Below are 23485 nucleotides of genomic sequence, written 5' to 3'. Positions count from 1 at the left end.
ACTGGTGGCCCTCAACCGGTGGTGGAAATTCGACATTCCCATTCCAAGGGCCAGTCTGTTTATGGGACGACCACAGTTGACTTAACACACAAAAATGGTATTAAATTGATCAACCTCTGACCGGGAATTGTACTTGCAACCTAAAGATTGCACGTGGACTGCCTTAACCACTGGCAGACGAGGTGTCGTTTGACTGCTTCTGATGTCGGTGGCAGAGTGGCACAACCTGTGCCTCGCGGCAAGATACCCTGGGTTCGACTCGGGACACCGTTCCACATTGAGTTTGCATCTTCTCCCCCTGTTCTACAGATCAAAAACAAACAAAATGACAATGTAACTGATATTGGCCAAATATCCAAAATGCTCCAAAAAATTACCTGAAAATTACACAAAAGGAATCTTCCGAAGTAAAAAAATCATGCTCTACTGCAACAACCCTTGGCAAGACCCTCCTATTAAACAGTCTTGATAACTCTCTGTGAGGCTTTCTCGGGTAGGTAAGCGAGTGCAATAATAATAATAATGATAACTACAGTCTTCTTATTTCGTATGGCTGATGATGTCGATGGCAGAGCAACAACTAACAATGTCACACTCAGGTGGTCAAGCCAGCGGATAACCTCTGTGATGTCTCCCTTGGTAGTTGTGGATCGGGCCATTGCGTCTTGATATACGTTGTACGATGCTGCGCACAGTACTGCACACCCAGATAAATAAGCAATGGCTGAAATGTCAAAACAAGTATTCTGATGATTTGGGTAATTTGTTTTGGCTTCTTGGTGATAGCTAACACTTTTAATCAACCTTGCAGCAAGACAAATTAACGTTGAGCGGTATTGACTTCGCCTGGCAGTGGTAGCAGATGGTTTATATTATCTCAGAGCTCATAGCGCTTTTTCCCACCTGTGAAACATTGACCACAGGGTCAAAAAACCCCTCTTAGCTCCATGAGGTGCAATGCGGACGTTGCAGCAGGGCAACGCCGAAGATGATCCCAACAGAAAAGACGAGGTGCGTGCAGTACTGCCGAAATATGATACCAACTTTTTGGTAATGTGCAACAACAAAAAAATGCCCGACGTATTATTTTACTTTTGTGTTTTATTACGCGTGTTTACCCAGGATAAGTGCCCAATTTAATCAGATCTCGGAAGTTAAGCAAAATTTGAGCCTGGCTCGTGCTTGGATAGGTTTGACCACGTGCGTAAAAAACAGTTTGTTGAAGGCTGCTGCATGTTATCAAGCGAGAGGGGCGTTGCAGCAGAATCCACAGTTGTAATGTGCTCTGCTCGGCGCTGACTAGCATGGTGAAGTATGGTAAAACACCCATGACCCACATGGCGTTGTAGGGAAGGCCTTCTGCCAGCAGTTGACTGACATAGGGCTGTCCAAGTCCATGTATCATACGTGTCAGCTTTATTGCCTTCTATATTAGCAATAAAATCACCCCCCAATTAGCACGGTTGGCTGTGTACGGTGCTAAAGAAGTTAAACATACATTCATTATATCATTTAGCAATATTTGTACCGGCAATGATCAGCTTAAGTTGTATCCATTTACGTCTTATCGTTTTAACGTCGTTGGCAAAATAGGGGACATCGTTATCAACTTAAGTCGTCGATCAGTTTCACTCGGTCACTCACTACTAAGTTGTCGTGTCTCTGTGCTGCGCGCTTGCTCTTGCGTGGCGAAGGGACTACTTTGAGCAGTTTAGTGGTACAAGTACAGTCATTCGCACGCACTCATTACACACAATGTGCTTGCCACAACGGAAGCGTAATACCTCGCTGATCTCGTCAAGGAGCATAAACCATCATCACACGAACTCCGGTCATCCTCGCAGCGGCTTTTGGCGAAACATCGAACAAAGATGGTCGCCGCATTGCAGCACTTTCAGATGCGCTTCTGTGGCCGTCTGGAACGCTCTTCCACCCGATATTCGGAAGCCACTCGAGCGATGCACTTTTAAATTTAGATTGAAAACTCATTTCTTTAGAATTGCCTTTGGTGTTTAGTTTGTTGTCCTTCCCCCGCACCTCGGATTAGCACGGTTGGCTACGTACGGTGCGAAAGAAGTTCAGCATACACACAAACATCACACATCAGGGAGCTGCAAAAACTAGGTGCTCATGATCCTCCAGCGTGTCGTGCACAGTTCGCTTGCTCCGAATCTTTCGCACCTCCGTACGGCACGTGAATATCAGCTTTCGTCAAACGATATTTGTATTCCAAATAAACACCACAATGTACTGCGTATCGTTGTGCAGAAGTCCACGAACAAGGCATTTGTGCAGTCTGGATGATTCCGCCGGCAATGTGTCAAAGCGTCAATTGGGACGCGTTGTGGTGAAGCGCAGGTCCTTATCAGCGACAGATGGTGGATTTCACACATAGCCTAAAGTAATGCTGTGAATGTGCTTTTGCAGGTGGTGGATTGTCTCGAGATTATACATTGTAAATAAATTTAAATACCTTTTATAAACTGGCATTTCCTTTTGAGATTGATGTAAAACATCAGGTCCTTTACATGATTATTTTCATGACTTACTGTCATACATTACCAGCAGGCCAGTGGCACTGTTTGGTTGACTCACAATCAGAAGGTGGTGAGTTCAAATCTTTGGTAGTGGATGGATTCAGCTTCATTGTTCTTCGATGCGGTGCTCATGCTAAATCAGACTTAGGTACCCACCTTAGGAATGTGGAAATTCTACGAAGCTCAGGGCTGCCAATGGAGATGTGTGCCACGCTATTTGCTCTTCTTAGCAGGGAGGCTCTGATGAGATGTTAACTCCCTTTCGTGGTATGCAGGAGGTTGTGGGTTCCACGTCGACCCCGATGCCTCCATATTTGGAGTTTGCGTGTCTCTCTCCCCGTGGTCACGTGGATTTTCTCCGGTTCCTCCGGTTTTTTTCCTCCACATTTAGAAACGTGCGTTTAGAGTATTTGACTGCTGTAAATTTCCACGTAATAAGCCACTTTGTTCAACTATCATTTGTGGCCAGGTCGCTTCTGAAAAAGAGCTCCATAGTTCAGTCGGCCTTACCCGGTAAAATAAAAAAAAATTGTCGTTATAGTCAATCTTGATTTGAAGCTTTCGTGACTGCAGGAATCCATACTCTTTGGTTCTTTCTGTAAAGTCACGTAGTTAGAAATAAAATAAAAGGGGCCCCTTTCGCCTGATGACGACCGCTTGTGTTGCGATCGAAACGTCGTGATTTGTTTTATTTTATTTCTAGCTACGTGACTTTGCCGAAAGAACCAACGAGTATGTAGTCATAGTCGTTGATAATGTGGCTCATGCAACGGAGGAGTGGTTGTGCAGTGGTTATCACACTGCACGCTGAACCCGGTGGACCTGAATTAAATTTCCAATATCGATGGCGAGTGATATCCGATCTGATCCTGGACCCTTTCTCCCCCTTCATCGACGCGCCCTGAGCTGCGCAGTGAAGTATGGTCAAACCCCCCCATGACTGACTGAGCACGGGAGGCCTCAATGCAGCAGTGGATTTAATAAAGGGCTACGAAAACCATAATATAGTATGAGCGATGTTACAAAAGAACACTCGCTTGTGGGATTCATGGATTTGCTCGTATAAATGTAAGATATGCATTAGCTTTAAATGCCAATAAAACTTATGTTGTATTAAGCAAAACAAACGGTCACAATTTTGCTTTACATTTGTAGCTGCTTTCAACTGCATTGTTGTAGCAATTACAAAATCAGTCCGTAATTAAACTTAATTAGGTTGAATGTTTTCTCAAAAATTAGCGCTGGTATTTAGTCCGAGTTGTGATAAATGTTAGGGTTAGGGGGTTATGATTAACACTGCCTGGTGAAAGTGGCAATTAAATGTTATTGTTGTTTGCCTTTCTGCATAACACCAACTTTCACTTTACGTGTACAATTCAGAGATGTTTACCGACGTAACACAATGCGCGGCGTGCCCACAGGGGATGCACACAGCGTACGCAAAACATACACTGCACGATGCTACTCTCATCGTGTGCATCCATACGCTCGTGCATGTAATATCGTGTTTGGGCATACGTTCACTGTGCGTATACATGAACATGGCAGGAGAGCATTGCTGACATAATCAGGCAAAGGGGAAATGTGATGGCTGAGACACAGAGGTGGGCAGATGCTGTGGCACCCACGGGCCAGTCAGTAAACAAGGCAAAGCCCGAAAGCAACGGAGACTAAGAGAGGACATTTGAAGTTGGGTGTTGTTTATACAAGAGTTTTTGGAAAGCGGAATTGTGGTGACATCGCCAACATTGGCCGTGATGACTGAGACCTATTCCGAAGTACGCAAACTAGATTGTCAACAAACGCGATGTCAACATTTTACACGGAGGCATTCACGATCCATGTCATGATTGATTCGTAATTGGTCTCTTTTGGGTTAGGTGGTGTAAACACGCGCGTCGTAAACCCTCCTCCACCCGACGCAGACGGCCAATTAATAAAAGTGTCCACGTGAATCAAACGTGGCCATATTTATGACCGCTTCAGTAGTGTAGTGGGTTCAATTTAGGTGCACACACACACAGCTTGGAGGCAACACTATTTATTAAACGGTAAGTACATAACGCTGTACATGAGGTGGTGACCACCTTCCTCAACTCACTAACACTCTGGAACGCGACACAGACTGGACCAGGCAGGCAACGGCCTGCCTGGCCCAGGACGACGACTCGGGACTTGACGACCGATGGTGTCTTCACTCTTCGGAGTACAGTACAACAGCCTTGCTCTGCGTTCACACCACGCTTATATCTGCTTTGGCGTGGCCGGCTCCGCCCAGGCGTGGCTGGCTCTCTCCAGGCCACGCCTCCCTTCCCAGGCCACGCCTCACTTCCCCCACCTCTGGGAAGGTCCGGATCCCTCCAGCACGTGACCCCCCAGGCACCCCCTTGGGGCCCCCAGCCCTCGTACGGGCCGACACAGTAGTGACCGTTCTATGTCACTACAGTAGCACCACTGCTGGGCGGTGTTGTTGGGGAGTTACCGCACAACATTTACGTGGGCCACGACGTCTCGCTCGAGATAACACGCAGCATCGTTAGGTGAACAGGTGCTGCCGAAGCGATAATACATTTGTCACGTTTCATTCACGTGACATTTTTTATTGGCTGTGTAGGTCAGAGGAGGATTTACTCCACGTATTTTTACACCGCTTAACCAAAAATAAACAATCATGGATCATAACGGTGAAACGTTCAATTCTGACGAAATCATAATTTAGTCTGCAGAAGGGAGCCATACAAACGTGTTTCTCTGCCTTTCAAGAACAATAGAAATTAATTTCGATTTAAAGCTTTCGTGACTGCAGGGATTCATCTTCTTGGTTCTTTCGGTAAATTCACGTAGAAGGGAAATAATAAAATAATACAAATAAAACATAATAAAATAATTCTCACGACGTTTCGGCCACAATGCAAGCAGCCGTGTTCAGGTGAAGAACAAGTCTGTCGGAAAGACAGCGTCTTGAGAATTATTTTATTATGTTTATTTGTATTATTTTATTATTTCCCTTCTACGTGACTTTACCGAAAGAACCAAGAAAATGGAAATGAAGTTTGCAAAATACTTTTCATCCTGCTCCAAATTGTTTGCAGGTTTTTTTTTGTTAAAGCAAGCTTGGCTCTTTAAACTGCCTAAAAAAAAACACCACGCGAAACGTTACTTTTTCTTTATTCCACTTTTAACACCTAACCTTGGACAGCACTCAAATGAGAGACAATCTACTACCAAGAAAAAAAAAAACTGCCTCCGACTCGAAAGGGAGCCGCGGCAGAGAATATCTGCAGCGGCTCGTGTGTTTTACCGGCTCCTTTGTGTGTGTGTGTTGTTTGTTGCTTCGGGCTCATTTGCTGTCGACCTTTTTATTCGGCTCTGATGAGGCCAGCCGAAGTGCGGGACGAGCACGGCCACAAACGCGTACGCACACGCGCCCGCAAGCGCTCGCACGCACACAAACGCACACCACCCCCCCCCCCCCCGCGTCATTCGTGAATGTCTCTCATCGCCCCATTGACACCTTTAAAGATTACCCACACCTCCATTGAAACATAATAATAACGATACAAATATCTGTGACCACAGTTTACCAACAAGTATTACCTTCTGTTGCGAACTGTCACGGAGGATGTGTCCGTTGGCCAAAGTTTTCCAGTAGCATTTATTTAAGAAGGCAAAAAAAAACTGGAACGGTTACACTTTCTGAAAACTGTCGACAGCGGTGTGTGGCCTTCTGAAATATAATCGCCATTGGGTTGCTCGGTGTGATAGGCAAGAGCCCTCCACTCACATTTTGGTCCAGTCCAGCACCAATAGAGTTACATTTGACAACATATACATGATGTGCTGTGCGTGGTAAATTGTAGTTAATAGTTGAATGCTTAAAAAAAAATATCCACGTTCTTCTGAAAAAACTCAAGAGTCAAAACCAGGCAGCCCAGAGCTATTTGCCGAGTTAAACAAATGTTGCTAGCAAGCGTTGGCCCAGAAGTCCTATACGGAGTGGTGAAACAGCCCAGTATCTGTTTATTAGATGATGACCCAATCCATCTCGTCGTTGCTATTGGCAGTGCACTCTGCTCACAATCAATTTCGAGTACCACTCTGCGGAGAAGTCGGCACAGGGGGATATCCTCGAGATAGACCTTCTCCCTCCCCATGATAGGATCGAGGGATTTCTACTGCTGGCTCGGAGCCACCAATGGAAATGAGTGACACACTTTGCAAATTTCGATTTAAAGCTTTCGTGACTGCAGGGATTCATCTTCTTGGTTCTTTCGGTAAAGTCACGTAGAAGGGAAATTATAAAATAATAAAAATAAAACATAATAAAATAATTCTCACGACGTTTCGGCCACAACACAAGCAGCCGTCCTCAGGTGAAGAACAGGTGAAGAACAGGTCTGTCGGAAAGACAGCGTCTGACGCTGTCTTTCCGAGAGACCTGTTCTTCACCTGAGGACGGCTGCTTGCGTTGTGGCCGAAACGGCGTGAGAAGAATTTTATTATGTTTATTTTTATTATTTTATTATTTCCCTTCTACGTGACTTTACCGAAAGAACCAAGAAGATGAACACTTTGCAAAGTTTGGGCAGACGGAAGCGTCGGACATGAAACAAGCAATTCACGCTTGTTGTTCGATGAATGATTTGCTCGTGTCCCTTAACACTCATGTGATACATTCTTGGTTCTTTCGGTAAAGTCACGTAGAAGGGAAATAATAAAATAATAAAAATAAAACATAATAAAATAATTCTCACGACGTTTCGGTCACAACGCAAGCAGCCGTCCTCAGGTGAAGAGCAGGTCTGTCGGAAAGACAGCGTCTGAATGGGCACCACCAGGCGTGGTGGTGCTTGCGTTGTGGCCGAAACGTCGTGAGAATTATTTTATTATGTTTTATTTTTATTATTTTATTATTTCCCTTCTACGTGACTTTACCAAAAGAATTAAGAAGATGAATCCCTGCAGTCGCGAAAGCTTTAAATCGAAACTCATGCGATACATTCTCTTAGCATGCACAAGGGACAGGGCCAGCATGTGCCTTGACTCCCAGGATTAATTATCCCAAATTAATTGAATTATTCAAAACAAGGCAATTACATCTCCAACAAGATGAAAGCGACACACACTTTATATTACTGCCCTGCTTACGGCGATCTCATTCAATCCTCCCTCCATGTTCAACCAACGTTCGGTAACACGCAACATTAGTTTCATGTGCCAGGGCCTGTGGTGGAATATTCACAATATCATGGTAGGACCCCAGTCGTTTCATAGGACAGTGGCGTTCATTGTTTTGAGCAGAGAGGTGAAAGATGGGCGAAGTCAACTCCCGGACCGGGCAACTGGAACTCACGACCTTCCAAATGCAGGTCACACACGTCGTACTCGAATTGTAAATGTTGCAGTGGGTTTACTCTCCAACACACCGGTGTGTGCAGAACTCGTCACGAATTGGCATGTTTTGTTTACGTGACAAACCCTACTAATTGTCTGTGTCGGGTGGTGGTGGGTTTAACGTCACATTTATATTCACACGATCTCACCCAAAAAGCCTCTATTATGGATAATATTGGCCGCGAAAGCCTCCTACCACGTGTTAACAACAACCGCCATTCGCCACTAAGCGGCGGTGACGTCACCACAGCGCCTGTGCCAGGCTACGTGCACGTTGAGGCCGCGTGGAGTGTCGAACGCCCGCTGGCAGGAGGTCATGGGGCAGACCCAGGTGCCACGGGTCGACTGACTGAGATGACTGGCCGAAACACAACCTGTGCCCCCTACTGTGCCATGTTAAACTCACACACATGTTAAACTCTCACACATGTTAAACTCACAAACATGTTAAACTCTCACACACACACCGCGAGTTGATTGACACAAGCAAGCGGCTGTTATGGATATCGACATTGCCGTGTGGAGCCCCGCAGAGTGCGAGCACATTGGCCCATCTTAATGTAATTCACCTGCTCTTAGCTCCCCCCCCCATATAATCTATGCTTGTTGCTTTTTTTTCCCATGCTGGAGTGGTGGCCATAAATCGATGGGCAGAATAACTATAATACCGTGAGCGGAGTCAATCGGCGGGTACATTTACAATGGGAAATTACCGTGAAGAGACAACAGCGAAACGAATTAAAAGCTACACAGGCCGCAGAATAAACAAGGGAGGCACAGCACATCCTATACAGCTCACTGGAGCGCAGAGAGTATTAAGAGTGCATTAAACAATGATAATAGTGCGTTTTTGTTATGCGAGTATAATGGCTTATCTATTTTTTATGGAGATAACCTTAAGAGTGCTATAAATCTTCCGCTGCTGCAGCAGCAGCAGCAGCACAACACAAATATCAGAGCGGGGCGGTAATAGATTTAGTGGTCGGGTCTGCGATAATGCAGTTTCTAAAAAAAGTGTTATGAGCCCTGCATTGAAATGTTCATATTGACCAATCCTTAATGAATGATGCATGACTTAATGAGGCATTAATGCAGGGTTTCGGCTTTTGGTTCCAGCCATTGATTTGCCTACTCTGTCTCGAGTTTGTATGCCTCGTAGAGGGCTTTTCAGTTTTCAGTCTCAGTTTCATTTATTTGGTATAGCCCTGTGAGCCATTCGGCTCTTGAATCGGGTGCAACCGCAACAAACAAAAAACAAAAACATGAACAAGAAAATATCTTAAAGTGACTATGTGACTATGTGCAAACAGATAATCCAAGAAAAGACAGCAACATATTGCATAAAAAGCACCGTACACCAACGCTGTGTGCAAAATTCCAGTGGGATACAAGTCAAACAACAACAACCACAACCACAAGACAACTTAGATTAAGGCCATCAGTTTAACTCCGTACTGCAACAAACAAACATGGCCAATTGCCTTGACTCGACCAGCAATACTTTAATATCAATAAAATGTAGACATTTTCATTAGACATTCACTCGGTCGTCATGCATTGCTTATTAAGGTATTCATGCATTCTGAATAAATATATTGGCTTAACAGATTCGCATTGCTGTAGGCAGGAGTAACGTAATGTAACAGAGCAATTGGAATAGACACCTTATGGCATTGAGAAGATGCTAGGAATTCAGAATTAGAATATTTATACTGGAAGAATCCGATGAGCTATACAGGGTTTTTTTCCACAGATGTTCCATAGGGGTGGGTAAGAACGTTACAACAACAAACACTACAACAACATGATAGCAGTGCAAAGTACAAGAAAGGAAAACAAATCACCCAAACACAAACAAACACAACTGAACCATCCCCATCCTACCAGACAAAGCCCACTGAGCTATTAACTTATTTTTCAAAAGCGACCTGCTCACAAATGAGAGTCTTACAGAGTCAGCGCTGCCACAGACCAAGCCCCTCAATAGAATGATCACTCCTCTACGACCTCCTCCACACAGTGGTGCCCATGCATTTCACTGACTTTAGAAGGAGACTCTGTCGAGTCAAGCCCCCCCCCCTCTCCGCCCCGACTGAAATTTAAACTCACAAAGTGGCCCATCATTTGGACATTTATAGCATCAATATAATCTAAATAATCTCAATGCATGTTTGTAAACGTGGAGGGAAAAAACCAGAGGACCCGGAGAAAAAAATCCAGGTTACCACGGGAAGAACACGCAAACTCCAAATACACAGGCGTCAGGGTAGGGATCGAACCCCCGACCTCCTGCATACCAGGCGAGGAAGATGACATCTCGCCACCGTGAACGGGGGCAATGATTCAGTGTACAAGTACTGTGATTGGGAATACTTTGTTGCGATTAAATGTTCCATCACGACAAAGAGCAAGATGGAGGAGGGCAAACCACTGAGAGCGGCACTGCAGTGGCACCCGGAGGTTGGTGACCAAGGGAAAGACGTCATGGCCAGATGGTGGTGGAACTGGCAAGAGCAAACTTTAAAGGTCAGGCTGTTGACTGTGCAAAAGTTCTGCGATTCGGCAAAAGGAAGCAACGCCGAGGTGTTATAGTGTTCATGGCATTGGCTGTGATGATTTTTTTAAACGTTGACTTGATCTAGAATGTCAAGCAATAGTGCTACGGTAACAGCTAGACATTATTTGACGACTGTAAATATGTTGGATGAAGAGAGTCATCCAACAGAGTACGCAAGGGTTTTATCCCAGTGCCTCAGTGAAGGCTAAACCGTGGACTTCCAGCTCGACGGCCATGACCGCCTCTGCCGTTGACAGTTTTCGCTGCACCGGTCTCCCACAAAGAAGTGAGTCGGGCTGAGCGTAGCCGTAAACGCGTTCATGACTCCTCTCGAGTGATTCCGTGCCGTAATCTGTGCCGAGTGACGGAACACAAATGTGACGAGCTAATTACTAGCAAACAAACAAACAAAAAAACACTACCACTGGTTGAACTTTCCGAAAGTTCACGTGCATTCTCAGTTCAAATTAAAACTGATGAACATGTCCAAGTCTACATTTAAGTGACATTTATGATTCTTTGATGTTGTTTACTCGACATCGATAATAGAACTTCATAATTTCCACCGTAAATTGTTTACAGATTACTGTCTGTGAGAATGCTTTAGATATCTAGTAAAGAAAAGCATGAGCACATAGAGGCAAACAAAACATTCATCACGGGGGTAAGATGTGTCAGATGAACAGACAATGAAAGTGTAAATCAAATGTGTAAGTCAAAGAAAGGAGATGCTTGTTTTTTTTTGGATGATAGTCCCCAGCCAAAGCATTGACAGAACTCATCCAAAAAAATGCGCTTAATAAAGAGACAGCGAGAGATGAGGCTCAGAGGTGCTGAGGCTGGATGTGCGGCGGGATTTTAAGAGGAGGCAGATGTGCTGAACGTTGTCCCTGTAATTTTAAATAAGCAACGTGGTGTTACAATTCTGTCCGTAATGGGATTCCCGTTTTGCTACGCCACAACTCCCAGTGGAAATACGGACTCTGCTGCCACGGCCTCGGGTGAGAATTCCCGCATTAAGGCCCACGTTGGTAGGAAATCCGATCAATTTTTAGCACCAATGTTAGAGGGGCTTTGTTGACATTGCTGCACGGATTTCATATGCAGAAGTTGTCCTCGTAAATATGGCGAGATGTTAACTACATTGCCTGATATGCAGGAGTTCATGGGCTCGATCCCGACCCTGACGCTTGTATATTTGTAGTTTGCATGTTCTCCCCGTGGTCACGTGGAATTTTTATCCGGCTCCTCCGGTTTTTCCCTCCAAATGTATAAACACGTGTTTAAGAGTATTTGGCTGCTAGAAAATCCACGCGATACGCCACCTCGTTGAGCTATCATTTGTGGCCCGGTTGCTTCTGAAAAAGAGCCACATAGCTCAGTGGGAATTACCTGGTAACAAGCGAAAGAAATGGATGACCAGACGATCTCCTGTATTGTAACGCTCGTTTGAAAACTGGAAATTTGTCATCGCTGGCTCAGGGCTGCCAATGAAGAGGTGAGCATTGCTCCATTTTCACATTTAAGCAGGGGAACACGTTTAACTTGGTTGACATTCCTTTCAGAAAATGTTTGTGTCTATGGAGGAAACTGGAGTAAATGGAGAAATCCCACACATCTAAGAACATTTGAACTCTACATGGATAATTCAAATTAGTTTTTTTGGGTCAAGCCACGTGGTAGTTTTACTACAAAATTCCTAACCTCAAAACGAATATTGATCATTGCATTGGCTAAGAAAACCTACGCTTTAAGTTATCTGCATAGATATACGTAAGACACCTACTTGCTGTACTGTCTTCGACTGATATTTGTCTTCTTAGCAGATGGGTGTCTCACCAAAGATTGCTCTGTTGTTGAATAATCAGTCAGCTTGCACGACTATAATCGAGCAAACTGACTTCTAAATTACTGGATTACAGAAATACCAAAGCCTGAAAGCAAATCTACATTTTTACATTGCTTCTCTTGATTTTCCCAGAAAAAAAACCAAACCAGCAACCTGTACATTTGGCAATACTATTTTGCTAATGATGTACATTTACGTCATTTACACCGTCAAATGCAATTTCTTCATAAGCCATGTATCTGCTGACATTTTTTTTTATTATAGTGACAAGTGACTGAGCAATAAATGTTATTTATGTGTACAATCTAAAGTCACGAAAATAAAAAAAACAAGCTTGCAAAAAAACACAAATAAACGCAAATTGCAGTCGCAACGTTCTGCAAAGTGGGATAACAAGTTTTAAAGTCCTTGCCTCGAATGGCCAAGACGACAAAACTACAATTAGATGTATAAAGCATTTTAAATGTGACTGCATCTCAAGGTGCCGGTGTAGAAAGTTTAAAGAGCGGTTTTATCTCTTTTAAAATATCCCACCGGGCCTTAAATGAACACGTGCCTACAGTGCCTAATATTCACACCAATATTTCATCCCTCACACTGTCTAATCTCACAAGTTGGAAGGTCGCCGAGCTGAAATTCTGCACATCGGTTAAATTTGTCCCGTTACGTCTCTGGGGTGGATTAAAATTGACGCCACTGTTACAGGACCTTCACCAGCAGTTGTCCCATTATGAGAAAGGTACCCCCACCCCCCGCCCCCCACAGGAAGGTGGCATTCTCACCAAATAGTTCAAGGCCGACAAACGGAGATAAACAATCACCTCCTCGCTCAAAATCAGTAAGGAGAGACTTTCACCTGACCTGGCATCAAGAGAGCCACGAGGAATCCACCCTGCACAGTGACTGTGTGGACAACCAACTGATTTTCTGAGCTACCATTGCACTGCACGTTCAGTGGTTGAGGACCTCAGTGTTGGACCGCCATCGATGACTGCGCGGAGACGGGACAGAGGACTGGAACTGCATGAAATAGCCAAGCATGAACTCAAGTTATAGTCGAGTCAAAGTGTCTCCCTGCCGCTCATGAGCTTGAAGGCAAGGGTTCATCTTGTGTTGGCAGCCTTTTGAGCCAGCGGTGAAAATTGCACATTGGCCAGTCTCTCTCAGCATCGCACAGCAAATGGGTGATCATTTATTCTGAGCGTTGGGCTGGGATTGGAACTCACGCCGTTCCAATGACCAGGGTGGTGAAGTGCTGTAAAATAAACCCGTGACTGACATGGCACGCGGGGAGGGTGTCATTCATTGGTCGATTGAGAATGGCTGGAATTTATTTTACTTATATGCACATGGATATACGTGTGGTGATACAATGCATCTATTGTATATCGTACGTGTACATGCTGTGTACACTATACGTGTGTAATTGTATGGTAGTCAATCAAACAATATTGATCAGAGCTCATCTCTTTTGAAGGTTTGAAACCTCTGCTTTAAATGTCACATTCCAATGGCAGAGGTGTAGATCTTGGGTAAAACAATTGCCAAATGAAAATCCATATGGTCCTTAAATGGTACTCAGTCGATTAACCTCTGAGAAATGATTGACTCAGCTGACCTATGATTGTGAAATCGAACTTTAGATCTTCCAGATACCCGTGCTATGAGTGCTTCATTGGTAACACTGTAGTTTTATCCTTGAAGACGATCTGGATGCAACAAAAACAGAGGAAAATGATTCAACGTTTATACTTCTCATTAAGGATGTGCCATAATGAAGATGATAATAACAAACGATCCGGTATTTAAATTTTGATTTAAAGCTTTCGTGACTGCAGGGATTCATATTCTTGGCTCTTTCGGTAAAGTCACGTAGAAGGGAAATAATAAAATAATGAAAATAATAAAAATATTAAACAATAAAATTGTATTATTTCCCTTCTACGTAGAAGGGAAATAAAAAAAATTAAAAAATATTAAACAATAAAATCGTATTATTTCCCTTCTATGTGACTTTACCGAAAGAACCAAGAATATGATCCGGTATTTGATGTGAGATACCAACTCACGACCTTCCAAATACGAGTCGAACGCTCTGACCACCACCACCACCACCGCAGTAGCAGCAGCAGCAGTTTCACGCGGTTGAATCATCATTACCCTGGTCAGTTCGGGGGGGGCGGGGGGAGAGATTTGAACCGTAGATCTCAGCGGGGCTGGCTCAGTGCACGAAACGACGAGCCATTAGCATCGGCCCCTCGAGTCGCCCGGGCATTTCCTAATTCACAGGAATCACGGGGAGACTGTCTCCGTGGAAACGTGCACGCCCTGGCCGAGGGGTGGGGGGCCACGGGAGGGTGGAACCCCCCCCCCCCCAGCCCATTAGCGTCTGCCCGGATCACTCAGAGCCTGGTAATTACCGCACAATGAACGGAGCAAATAGGTCTTCTTGTGTAATTACGATTTCTGGGTAAATTGTTAATTAATTACAAGCGCTAACAAGGAGGCAGACGAACTGACAGATGGATTTTGGGGAGCGGCCAGAAGGAGATGTGGATTTAGGGAAGTGTAAGTAGACACAGAGGATGATGAGTAAGTTAGACAAGCAGACAGAGACACTCCACACAGGATTATGAGTAAGTTAGACCAGCAGACAGAGACACTCCACAGAGGAGTCGGTGCATGAATCGGCAGGTAGCTCGGAATACGGATAGATAACGGAGTCAATGGATAAGTGGCCAAGCATATTGTCAAGCAAGGACGTGAATGGATTGACCAGTTACATCACGCGATTATCATTCACGATGAGATAATAAAGTCTTTCCAGGGTTGCAAGAGCTGCGAGCGGGGTTCTCGGAATCAACCGGGCACGCGCAAGGCACCGCGCGGCTTGAATGCCGCTTCGGCGTGGACGCTGTCGCGACGAATCGCGCCTCCTCGCCTCACTTGAGACAGGACTGAGAGAATTAAGAGGGGGAGGCAAACTGCGACAGTTTTGGCCGTGAGTGAGGCGAGGAGAGGAGAAAGCGGGTAACTCAACGCAATGAAACGGTGGTGACCTCCCGGTAAAGACGCGAAACGTCGGGACCAACGTTGGTATGACGTCGGACAAATGTTGGTTCGATGTTGGGCCAACGTTGGTATGAGGTTCGGACAACATTGGTTTGATGTTGGGAAGTTGGTATTATGTTGGGAGGTTGGTATGATGTTGGGAGGTTGGTATGATGTTGGGGAAACGTTAGTGTGACGTTCGCCCAACGTTGGTTTCATGTTGGGTGGACGGTGGTATGTTGGACCAACGTTACTATGACATCCAGCCAATGTTAGTATGATGTTGGGCCAACGTTGGTGTGACGTTCTATCAACGTTGGTTTGACGTTGGGCGAATGTTGGTTCGTCGTTTGCGAGTTTGCTGGGCTCGTCTATCGGAGAGGAAACGTTGGCGATAAACTACAGAGTGGGATTCTTCGTTTCCTCCAGGAACAGCGGCGTTGAAAGTGCATGAAGAATGCAACGGAATGCAAATGACAAGATGATTCGGGTGAGGAGTTTCACTTTCACCGTTTGCAGCCAATGTTAGTATGATGTTGGGCCAACGTTGGTGTGACGTTCTATCAACGTTGGTTTGACGTTGGGCGAATGTTGGTTCGTCGTTTGCGAGTTTGCTGGGCTCGTCTATCGGAGAGGAAACGTTGGCGATAAACTACAGAGTGGGATTCTTCGTTTCCTCCAGGAACAGCGGCGTTGAAAGTGCATGAAGAATGCAACGGAATGCAAATGACAAGATGATTCGGGTGAGGAGTTTCACTTTCACCGTTTGCAGCGGCAGCTTTAGAAGAGATTCTCCCAAAAAAAAATGTAATGGCACGGAACATAAATCTAGTTCCGTATTAACCTTCTCACATTTGCTGGAAATGGATGAATAACTTAACGAAGAAGGCTGCAAAGTTGTGCTTAAGATAAATACGTGAAAAAACAAAGTCACGGAGAACAATTTCGCAAAGCGAAAGGTTATTGTTGGAGACACAACTGGAACAAACAGAACACGTATGCATTTGACACATATCATCTATATAATAAGTATATGATGTATGCATTATATATATCTCATGTATACAATATATATGGAAGTTACTGACAGTGCAATTGGATCAAATTAATGAAATAAAGAAGTAAACAAGAGTAGCTGAATTGCTGTTTCCAAAAAAAATCCGAATTTGAAAATGAAGAACAGTATAGCAATGATCCTAGGGATGACAGTAAATGTTACCAGCTATGCCACGGATCACAAACATGGACCTTGGCAATGAATAATATAACAAAGGCCAAAGAGTGCGCAGAGAAGACGGAGAGATGCATGCTCACAATTACATTGATCGGAGGACACATGCAAATGAGATACACCATCTGGATCGTTAGAAAAAGTAAAGTGGCCATCGTAGGGACAACAATGATCGTGGTCGATGGACAACGCTGGTGATGGAGTGGCAAGCAGAGGAGAGAACGCACACCAGGGAGACGAATACCACGGAGGTGGAGTGATGAGATCGGCTCACATGCAGGAGAGAGATAGATTGTGGCATCACAAGCGCACGAGGGGCCTTAAATCTAGCAGTGGACTGACCATGGCTAATGATGCTGACTGTATTGTATGGACAGGTTGGACATCGAGAAACCAGGCGAATGCATAATGGGAAAAATAACTTTAAAAAGCGTCGCGTGAAGTGTCACGAAATCTGGTTTTCAAGACATCACGTACGTGCGACGATTTCACGCTTCTGTCCGTGTGTTTGGAATTGAACACCCGGCGGTTTTGTCCCTGAGAATAACCATGCGGCCGGCTGCTGTTGCTTAGAGCATAATGCCTATTCACACCAAGTCACTGTGTACAGCCCACAGGGAGTTTAGCTTGTCAAGGCGACAGATCCGCAGAATAATTCCCAAAACTCAAAACTGTCAACGAAAAAAAAACTTTCCAGGCAGCTGAACACTTGTTTAGCCACACAATGTCAGATTAAATGTGAAATCAGACTGTTTACTTTTTTCTTCTTTCCGAAATACAACGAAAACCATACAATTGGTCGTCTATCGCTCCGACGTGTTTATGGATTGCGCCGCGTGTTGTTTGACACGATGTCCGACGTTTCGCTCCAGGTGGTGGGAGCTTCTTCAGCACGAATTATTCTTGATACGATTAATAGCATTATCAACTCGTACATGTAGTTTTGATCTTCACCTGAATTTTTTGCCCCGTAAGTAGGATTACATCATTGCACAAGCTGTCAAAATGTTGAATGCAGCTGCTGACATAGAGGCTCATTGAGCCAAAGCCGATGACGTTTCGGTGGGGCGCGGCGGTGGTGAGATATGAACTCCCTCGCCCGGTATGCAGGGGGTCGTGGGTTAGATCCCGACCCTGATGCCTGTATAATTGAGTCTACCTCTCCTCCCCGTGGTCTCGTTGATTTTTGTCCGGGTCCTCCGGTGTTACCCTCTGCAACATTTAGAAACGTGCGTTTCCAGTATTTGGCTGCTATACATTTCCACATGATAAGCCACTTCGTTGAGCTATCATTTGTCATAGCCAGGTCGCTTCTGAAAAAGAGCTAGATAGCTCAGGGGGCATTACCTGGTAAAATAAAATATAGTTTAATAGTTTTTTTTTAAATAGTAATAATAGTTTAGTTTCCTCTTGGAAGCAGAATGACTCACTCTGGCGCCACTCCGCCATTTGTGTTTTTGCATCTTTAAAACTGTCACCGATATTAGTGACTTTTGGCATGAAGCGTTCAGCGAAATTCGCGATGGCACGTCACGTGGATCCAACGCGAGGTCGTAGAACGTGACATCTCCCTTTCAGTTTCTCCTGCTGGAGGGAAAAGCACTGATATATTAGATTGAGGGTCACATGGACTTATATTTATCTGGACCTCCAGGCAGAAACTCAAACTGCTTAGCACAGCTTCTTGGTTCTTTCGGTAAAGTCACGTAGAAGGAAAATAATAAAATAATAAAAATAAAACATAATAAAATATAATAATATTTTATTATGTTTTCTTTTTATCCCTGCAGTCACGAAAGCTTTAAATCGAAATTTGCTTAGCACAGCTTATAATTTTTCTTATTCTACATTTTTACACGACCCAAAAAAAGAGACCAGAATCTTCTATTAAATCATGAGCCCCATCACGCCCCCAACGTTGACCGCTCACGACATCGCAACCTTCCCATCGTCCACCACAACAGGACAACTGGTGAGCGGCGGGCAGCCGCGCAATGATTCACCCAACAGCGCTTCAATAAGGTGTCATGATTCAGGAGCGTGAGTTCATTTAAGAATCCAATACATTTTTTGTCTCATTTTCGCCATCTCGTTTGTGATATTTCTGGTTTGTTCTGTCTAATTTCTATAGTTTTGTTCACTTCGTTTGCCTACGACCAGTGCAGCTACTCCCTCTTTTTTCACGATAATAATTATCTAAGGAAAACAAAGGTGAGATACACTTTGACTTGCACTGACTGCATTTAAGAACTGTGAGTCGCTGCAAGTTGCACAAGTCACACCAGACCAGAATCCTTGCAATTCATTATAAATGCCAAGACTCCAACAGCTCTCAAGCAACTTATTAAAAATCCTAAGAGTGTGGGGGGAAAAAATGTCTGAAGCCGTCTTTGCAAGGCAGCCTTATTAAAGCACTAATTAAAGTGAAAAAAAGTATTGTAGTGTCTTGCCGGCTCAAATGAGTGCAGGATAGGGCTCATCTCCACTGGTGACCTTGATCCATTGGTGGATATTTCACATTCCTGTGATGTGGTCCAAGTATCTCCTCCACAGGACTCCCACAAGTGTATATATTTTGTCTACACTCAGAGCAATGATGGCCTGAGTTTGGCTCGGCAGGAATTTGACCTCGCAAGCCTTTCCCACTGTGAGTTCGATCGAACTTTAACTGCAGCGCAACTCGGCAATGCACTTCCTTAAAATTGTTTTAACGAATTCACATTGTTCCAAAAAGAGTGCTCAGATTCGTAAAATGGACGGTTATACGGTCCAGTCCTAGTCGTGGGTCGACACAGCCCATCAACCCTTTGGGGACAATGAATAAGTGCCACTTTGTCGGAAGCCAACAGTGGCTATTCTAAGGAGAGGCCATAGGAATGCAGGATATTCATCATTGTCTCATGAGTACCAATGGGGAGGAGTACTGCCCCAAGTACTGAGACGCTTTGAACGTGGCTGTTTATCTTTTACCATGCAAAACGTGAGCCTAATCCTTCACGCTCCTTTGTAAAGTGGTGCTTCACTTGCAATATAAACCCACTTGTGGCCAAATGTCACGGAGAGTGCCACCGGGCACGAATATGGATCAGCCACTAATCACGGTAGCCCTTTCACAATTTAGCGCCGTGCAATAACACCCGACGCAGTTTAAAAAAAAATTGCTGAAAAGAGCACTCTATAGAAGTAATTTTATTTCTTGTGTGCTTGGGTTTCATGGCTGAGCAAAAAAAAACACTTTAAACTGTATTGCATTTCTTGGATTTGCTGTATAATGACACATTGCATCGCGCTATATACAAGGACTGTCTCAAGGCTGTGCCTAATGTGTTGTGCTTACTTACATTTTTAATGCAACTTAGCAGTTGGCCAAGTGGCTTGTGGGGTTAGTGCCCAGGTGTCTCCGCTAAGAAAGTGCTTCTGATGTTTCACTCCCGTGGGACTTCTGTCTGAACCTGGCCCAGCCCTCATTCTCATTAGATCAGTTCCCAAGCTGCCCATCTCATTGGGTTTAGCATAAGAGAGGCAACCAAGGAGGTGGCTGGCTGAGACACTCAGAGGGGCTAATGCTTTGCCAGTGTATTGAGCCGGTACCGTTGAGGGCCTCGGTTCGAATCCTGGTCTCTGAAGTAGAGTCAACATTTCTCAGGATGTCCGGTTAAATGAGTTTGAAAATGCGTTGAGAGATCACTAATCCCAAAAAATAAATCATCATGTAAAAAATAATTTAGAATCTTAAAATGTTGGGTTGGGGGCCATTATTAGTTTTTGTCCAGAATAATACTGAGTCAGTGAGGCAACGTTATCTCTACGTTCAACCTTGCATAGGAAAGTGATCATATTTATCGGTGGCCCAACAGCTCGTGGTGTAAATTCCACATCCCTTGAGTTGAACTTCTTTCGCACCATACCTAGACAACCGTGTGAATCGGAGGTGCGGGGGAAGGACAACCAAACACAGAAAGAAGTTCTAAAGAAATGAGTTTTCAATCTATATTTAAAAGTACATAGCTTCAGCGGCTTTCTAATAGGAAGATCGTTCCTGATGGCCGCAGAAGCCAATACATCTGATCAGATATATTTGATCAGATCTATTCGTGACAATAGTTATTCCTTATTGACTCAGAAGATCCTTCAAGGTTGTAAAGATATTTTCAGAGTCCTGATAGGGATGTTTGGCTACTTCCTTTTCAAAAATAAATACAGTGTGTATATATAGGAGTTGTTTCATACCCAATATCTGCAAATGTCCACATGTCAACGATAGTAAACATTTCCAGTGCTTTAAAAAACTAAAAATCTCAAACTGCGATCTTCAGTCAATCTCACTGCCCTTTCTCTACCACAAAAGAAGGATAATTGTCTGCAATGTAAGGCTACTATATATAGAGTATATGTCTGTAATAACGCATGAGTAATGACAAAGCAGGTGCTCGTTTTATATCTGTAGTTGTGTAAAGACGGAAAACAAGAGAACATATTCTTGGTTGCCCTTCTACGTGAGTTTACCGAAAGAACCAAGAATATGAATCCCTGCAGTCGTGAAATATTTAAATCGAAAAAAAAAACAAGAGAACACTTGCCTGGCATAGTGCGCGTGCAAACGGACAATCAGGAAGTGTGTCAAGGCCTCTGATTGGTGCAGGGAGGCCTCAAAGAGGATTGGCTAAGGGCAGAGAATTGAAGAAATTATTGGGAGAGAAATTCAAACGTAAAAAATTAACCCGTAAAAACAAAGTTTTTCACTATAAATCCTTTATATGCGTGGTGGCTAGAGTCCTCTCGTCCTCTGGCTTGAGATGGCTGCCACCTATGGGTCAGATGAATGGCTGCCACCATTAAGCAATTGGTAATTAAATATAATTTATTTTTTCCTAAAAAGTGTAAAATTTAGGAAATTTTTTTCACGAAAATAAATTGTCACGCACAACGAGTCTGTGTGCAAAATGTCAGCTCACGGGAAGTGGGTTAAAAAACGACCGAAAGATTTGCACGGTCGTAAGCAAGCAAGTGAGCAAGTGAACTTAATATAAAGGATTTAAAAAGACTGTAGGGGAAACGGTTGACAACCGTTGGGGAAGGAGGACGGGGATTGGCTGAGGGAAATGGGGAGAGGGAACCTTCCAGAACGGGGGCTCGAGGGATATAAGAGGGGGTAGCGCAAGGGGAAGGGACGGTTGGAGAGAAGACGAAGTTGGAACCTGAACAACCGAAGTCCGGGCCTAGGAATAGGGTTGGTGTCCACAATAAATGTTCATTAGTAAAGCAAGAACGTGCGTCGGCGTTGTTACACTTGTACTGCCAATGCCGTCCTCTCATCTTCAGTGAAATGAGATGCCGGTTCTTTCATACGATCATAATCATCATAATCATACGTTCTTAATTTTAATTTTGGAGCTTTCGTGACTGCAGGAATTATTCTTTGGTTCTTTCGGTAAAGCCTGCGTACTTCTCTACGCGTTTCCTCGTACTCATTGACATGTAAATTTTGTCTCTAACCCCTCCCTCTCGCTGCCTCCGCCCCCCTCTGTCTATTTGAGGCCACCCCACAGAGACGATCACCCCTCTCTGTACCTGTGTTGCACGCTCTATGTATCTTGGTGATATCTGTCTGCTTATATGTCTGTCTATAGTTTTCTGGTTAGATTTTATGTCGCTATTTCATTATACCTGATGATGATTGCTTGTGTTGCAATCTAAATGCCGTATGCTATTATTTAATTTATTATTTTATCTTTATACGTGACTTTTCCGAAAGAACCAAAGCATAATCATACGATCATAATATATAATCATACGATCATAATCATCATCCTATTTAAGCTGTTCTATTACACAGGCTGGGCTGTTGTAACCACACCACTGTGATCTCTATTGCATCACCAGGCTGTGATTGCCAAAGCATGTTACAGGGGACAGATCAGCTGAGGTCTTCTTGGAAAAAAAACATAACATACACGTGTTAATATGTATAGCTCTTTAATAATGGATGCCAGGCTTAATGCCCTGTTGGACATCTTATCATCAAACGATGACATCTGAGATTAACAGGGTTAAGGACTTGGCATCGCACATAATCTGCACGCGCGTACAAAGGTCTCCCCACAAGAAAGCCAAGTTGGGAAGATTGCAACCTTGCGTCACAAAGGGCAAGGATTAGCCAGTCAAACGGTCTTGACAACTTCGGAACGTTCGTTTGCAATGCACATTGTCCATTGGCGTTCCAACGCTTCAGTTGGCCGCCTCAAACAGCGGTTCATCTTGTTCGTTTACCCTTGTATGGCACACACAGGGAGACTGCGGCCAGCACAGTGCGAGTGATTATTTACGTATGGAAACATGTGGATGTCACTATGAGCCAGATCTGTAGAGAACACCAGTGGTAGATAATACCAGCAATAGATAACACCAGCTGTAGATAACACCAGTGGTTGATAACACCAGTGGTAGATAATACCAGAAATAGATAACACCAGCTGTAGGCAACACCAGCGGTAGATAACACCAGTGGTAGATAATACATGCGGTCGACAATACCAGCGGTAGTTAATAATGGCGCATGGTTTGCGTCTCAAGTAGGTGTGGGGAACCCATGCTTCATGGACCAGACACTGACTGTGGCTTCATTTCATACAGTTCACAGACACATGAGGCCTACCGCTATGAAATGGCCCTCAAAATATCTGTATCTGTCACTGCATGCTTTGCATGTGGATAAACATGGGTATTTGAATGTGTGTGCAAATATGATAGTTGTAAAGGTAGTCTTTGCCGACACATATGCGTAAAATACAACTGCCTCTGCATGTTGCTCAATAGGCTATTATGCTGCATCAGGTTACGTGAACTCACTTCTTGACAAGGGTGGC

The 23485-nt window shown here is 44.2% G+C and overlaps 1 protein-coding gene across 4 annotated transcripts in view; it reads right to left on the bottom strand.

The window, feature by feature from the left end:
* The window catches only part of PEBP4 (phosphatidylethanolamine binding protein 4), a 257438-nt gene that overhangs the window by 25551 nt on the left and 208402 nt on the right, over window positions 1-23485 (bottom strand). Inside the window, exon 4 of one of the 4 annotated variants that reach the window (XM_061556555.1) lies at window positions 7513-10840. The exons of 1 other annotated variant lie outside the window; for it this stretch is intronic. In XM_061556555.1, coding sequence (XP_061412539.1) covers window positions 10671-10840 — 170 coding nt within the window. In that variant the 3' untranslated portion in view covers window positions 7513-10670. Of the gene's footprint in view, window positions 1-7512; window positions 10841-23485 lie in introns of those variants that run through there. 2 more of the 4 variants (XM_061556552.1, XM_061556551.1) reach the window with 2 other exon arrangements.

The sequence above is a fragment of the Lethenteron reissneri genome, chromosome 22 (genome assembly GCF_015708825.2).
Source record: "Lethenteron reissneri isolate LAM-NWPU_2019-01 chromosome 22, ASM1570882v1, whole genome shotgun sequence".
Lineage (NCBI taxonomy): Eukaryota > Metazoa > Chordata > Hyperoartia > Petromyzontiformes > Petromyzontidae > Lethenteron > Lethenteron reissneri.
Note: the sequence above shows the minus strand (reverse complement) of the source record. Positions and strands in the feature narration are given on the sequence as shown.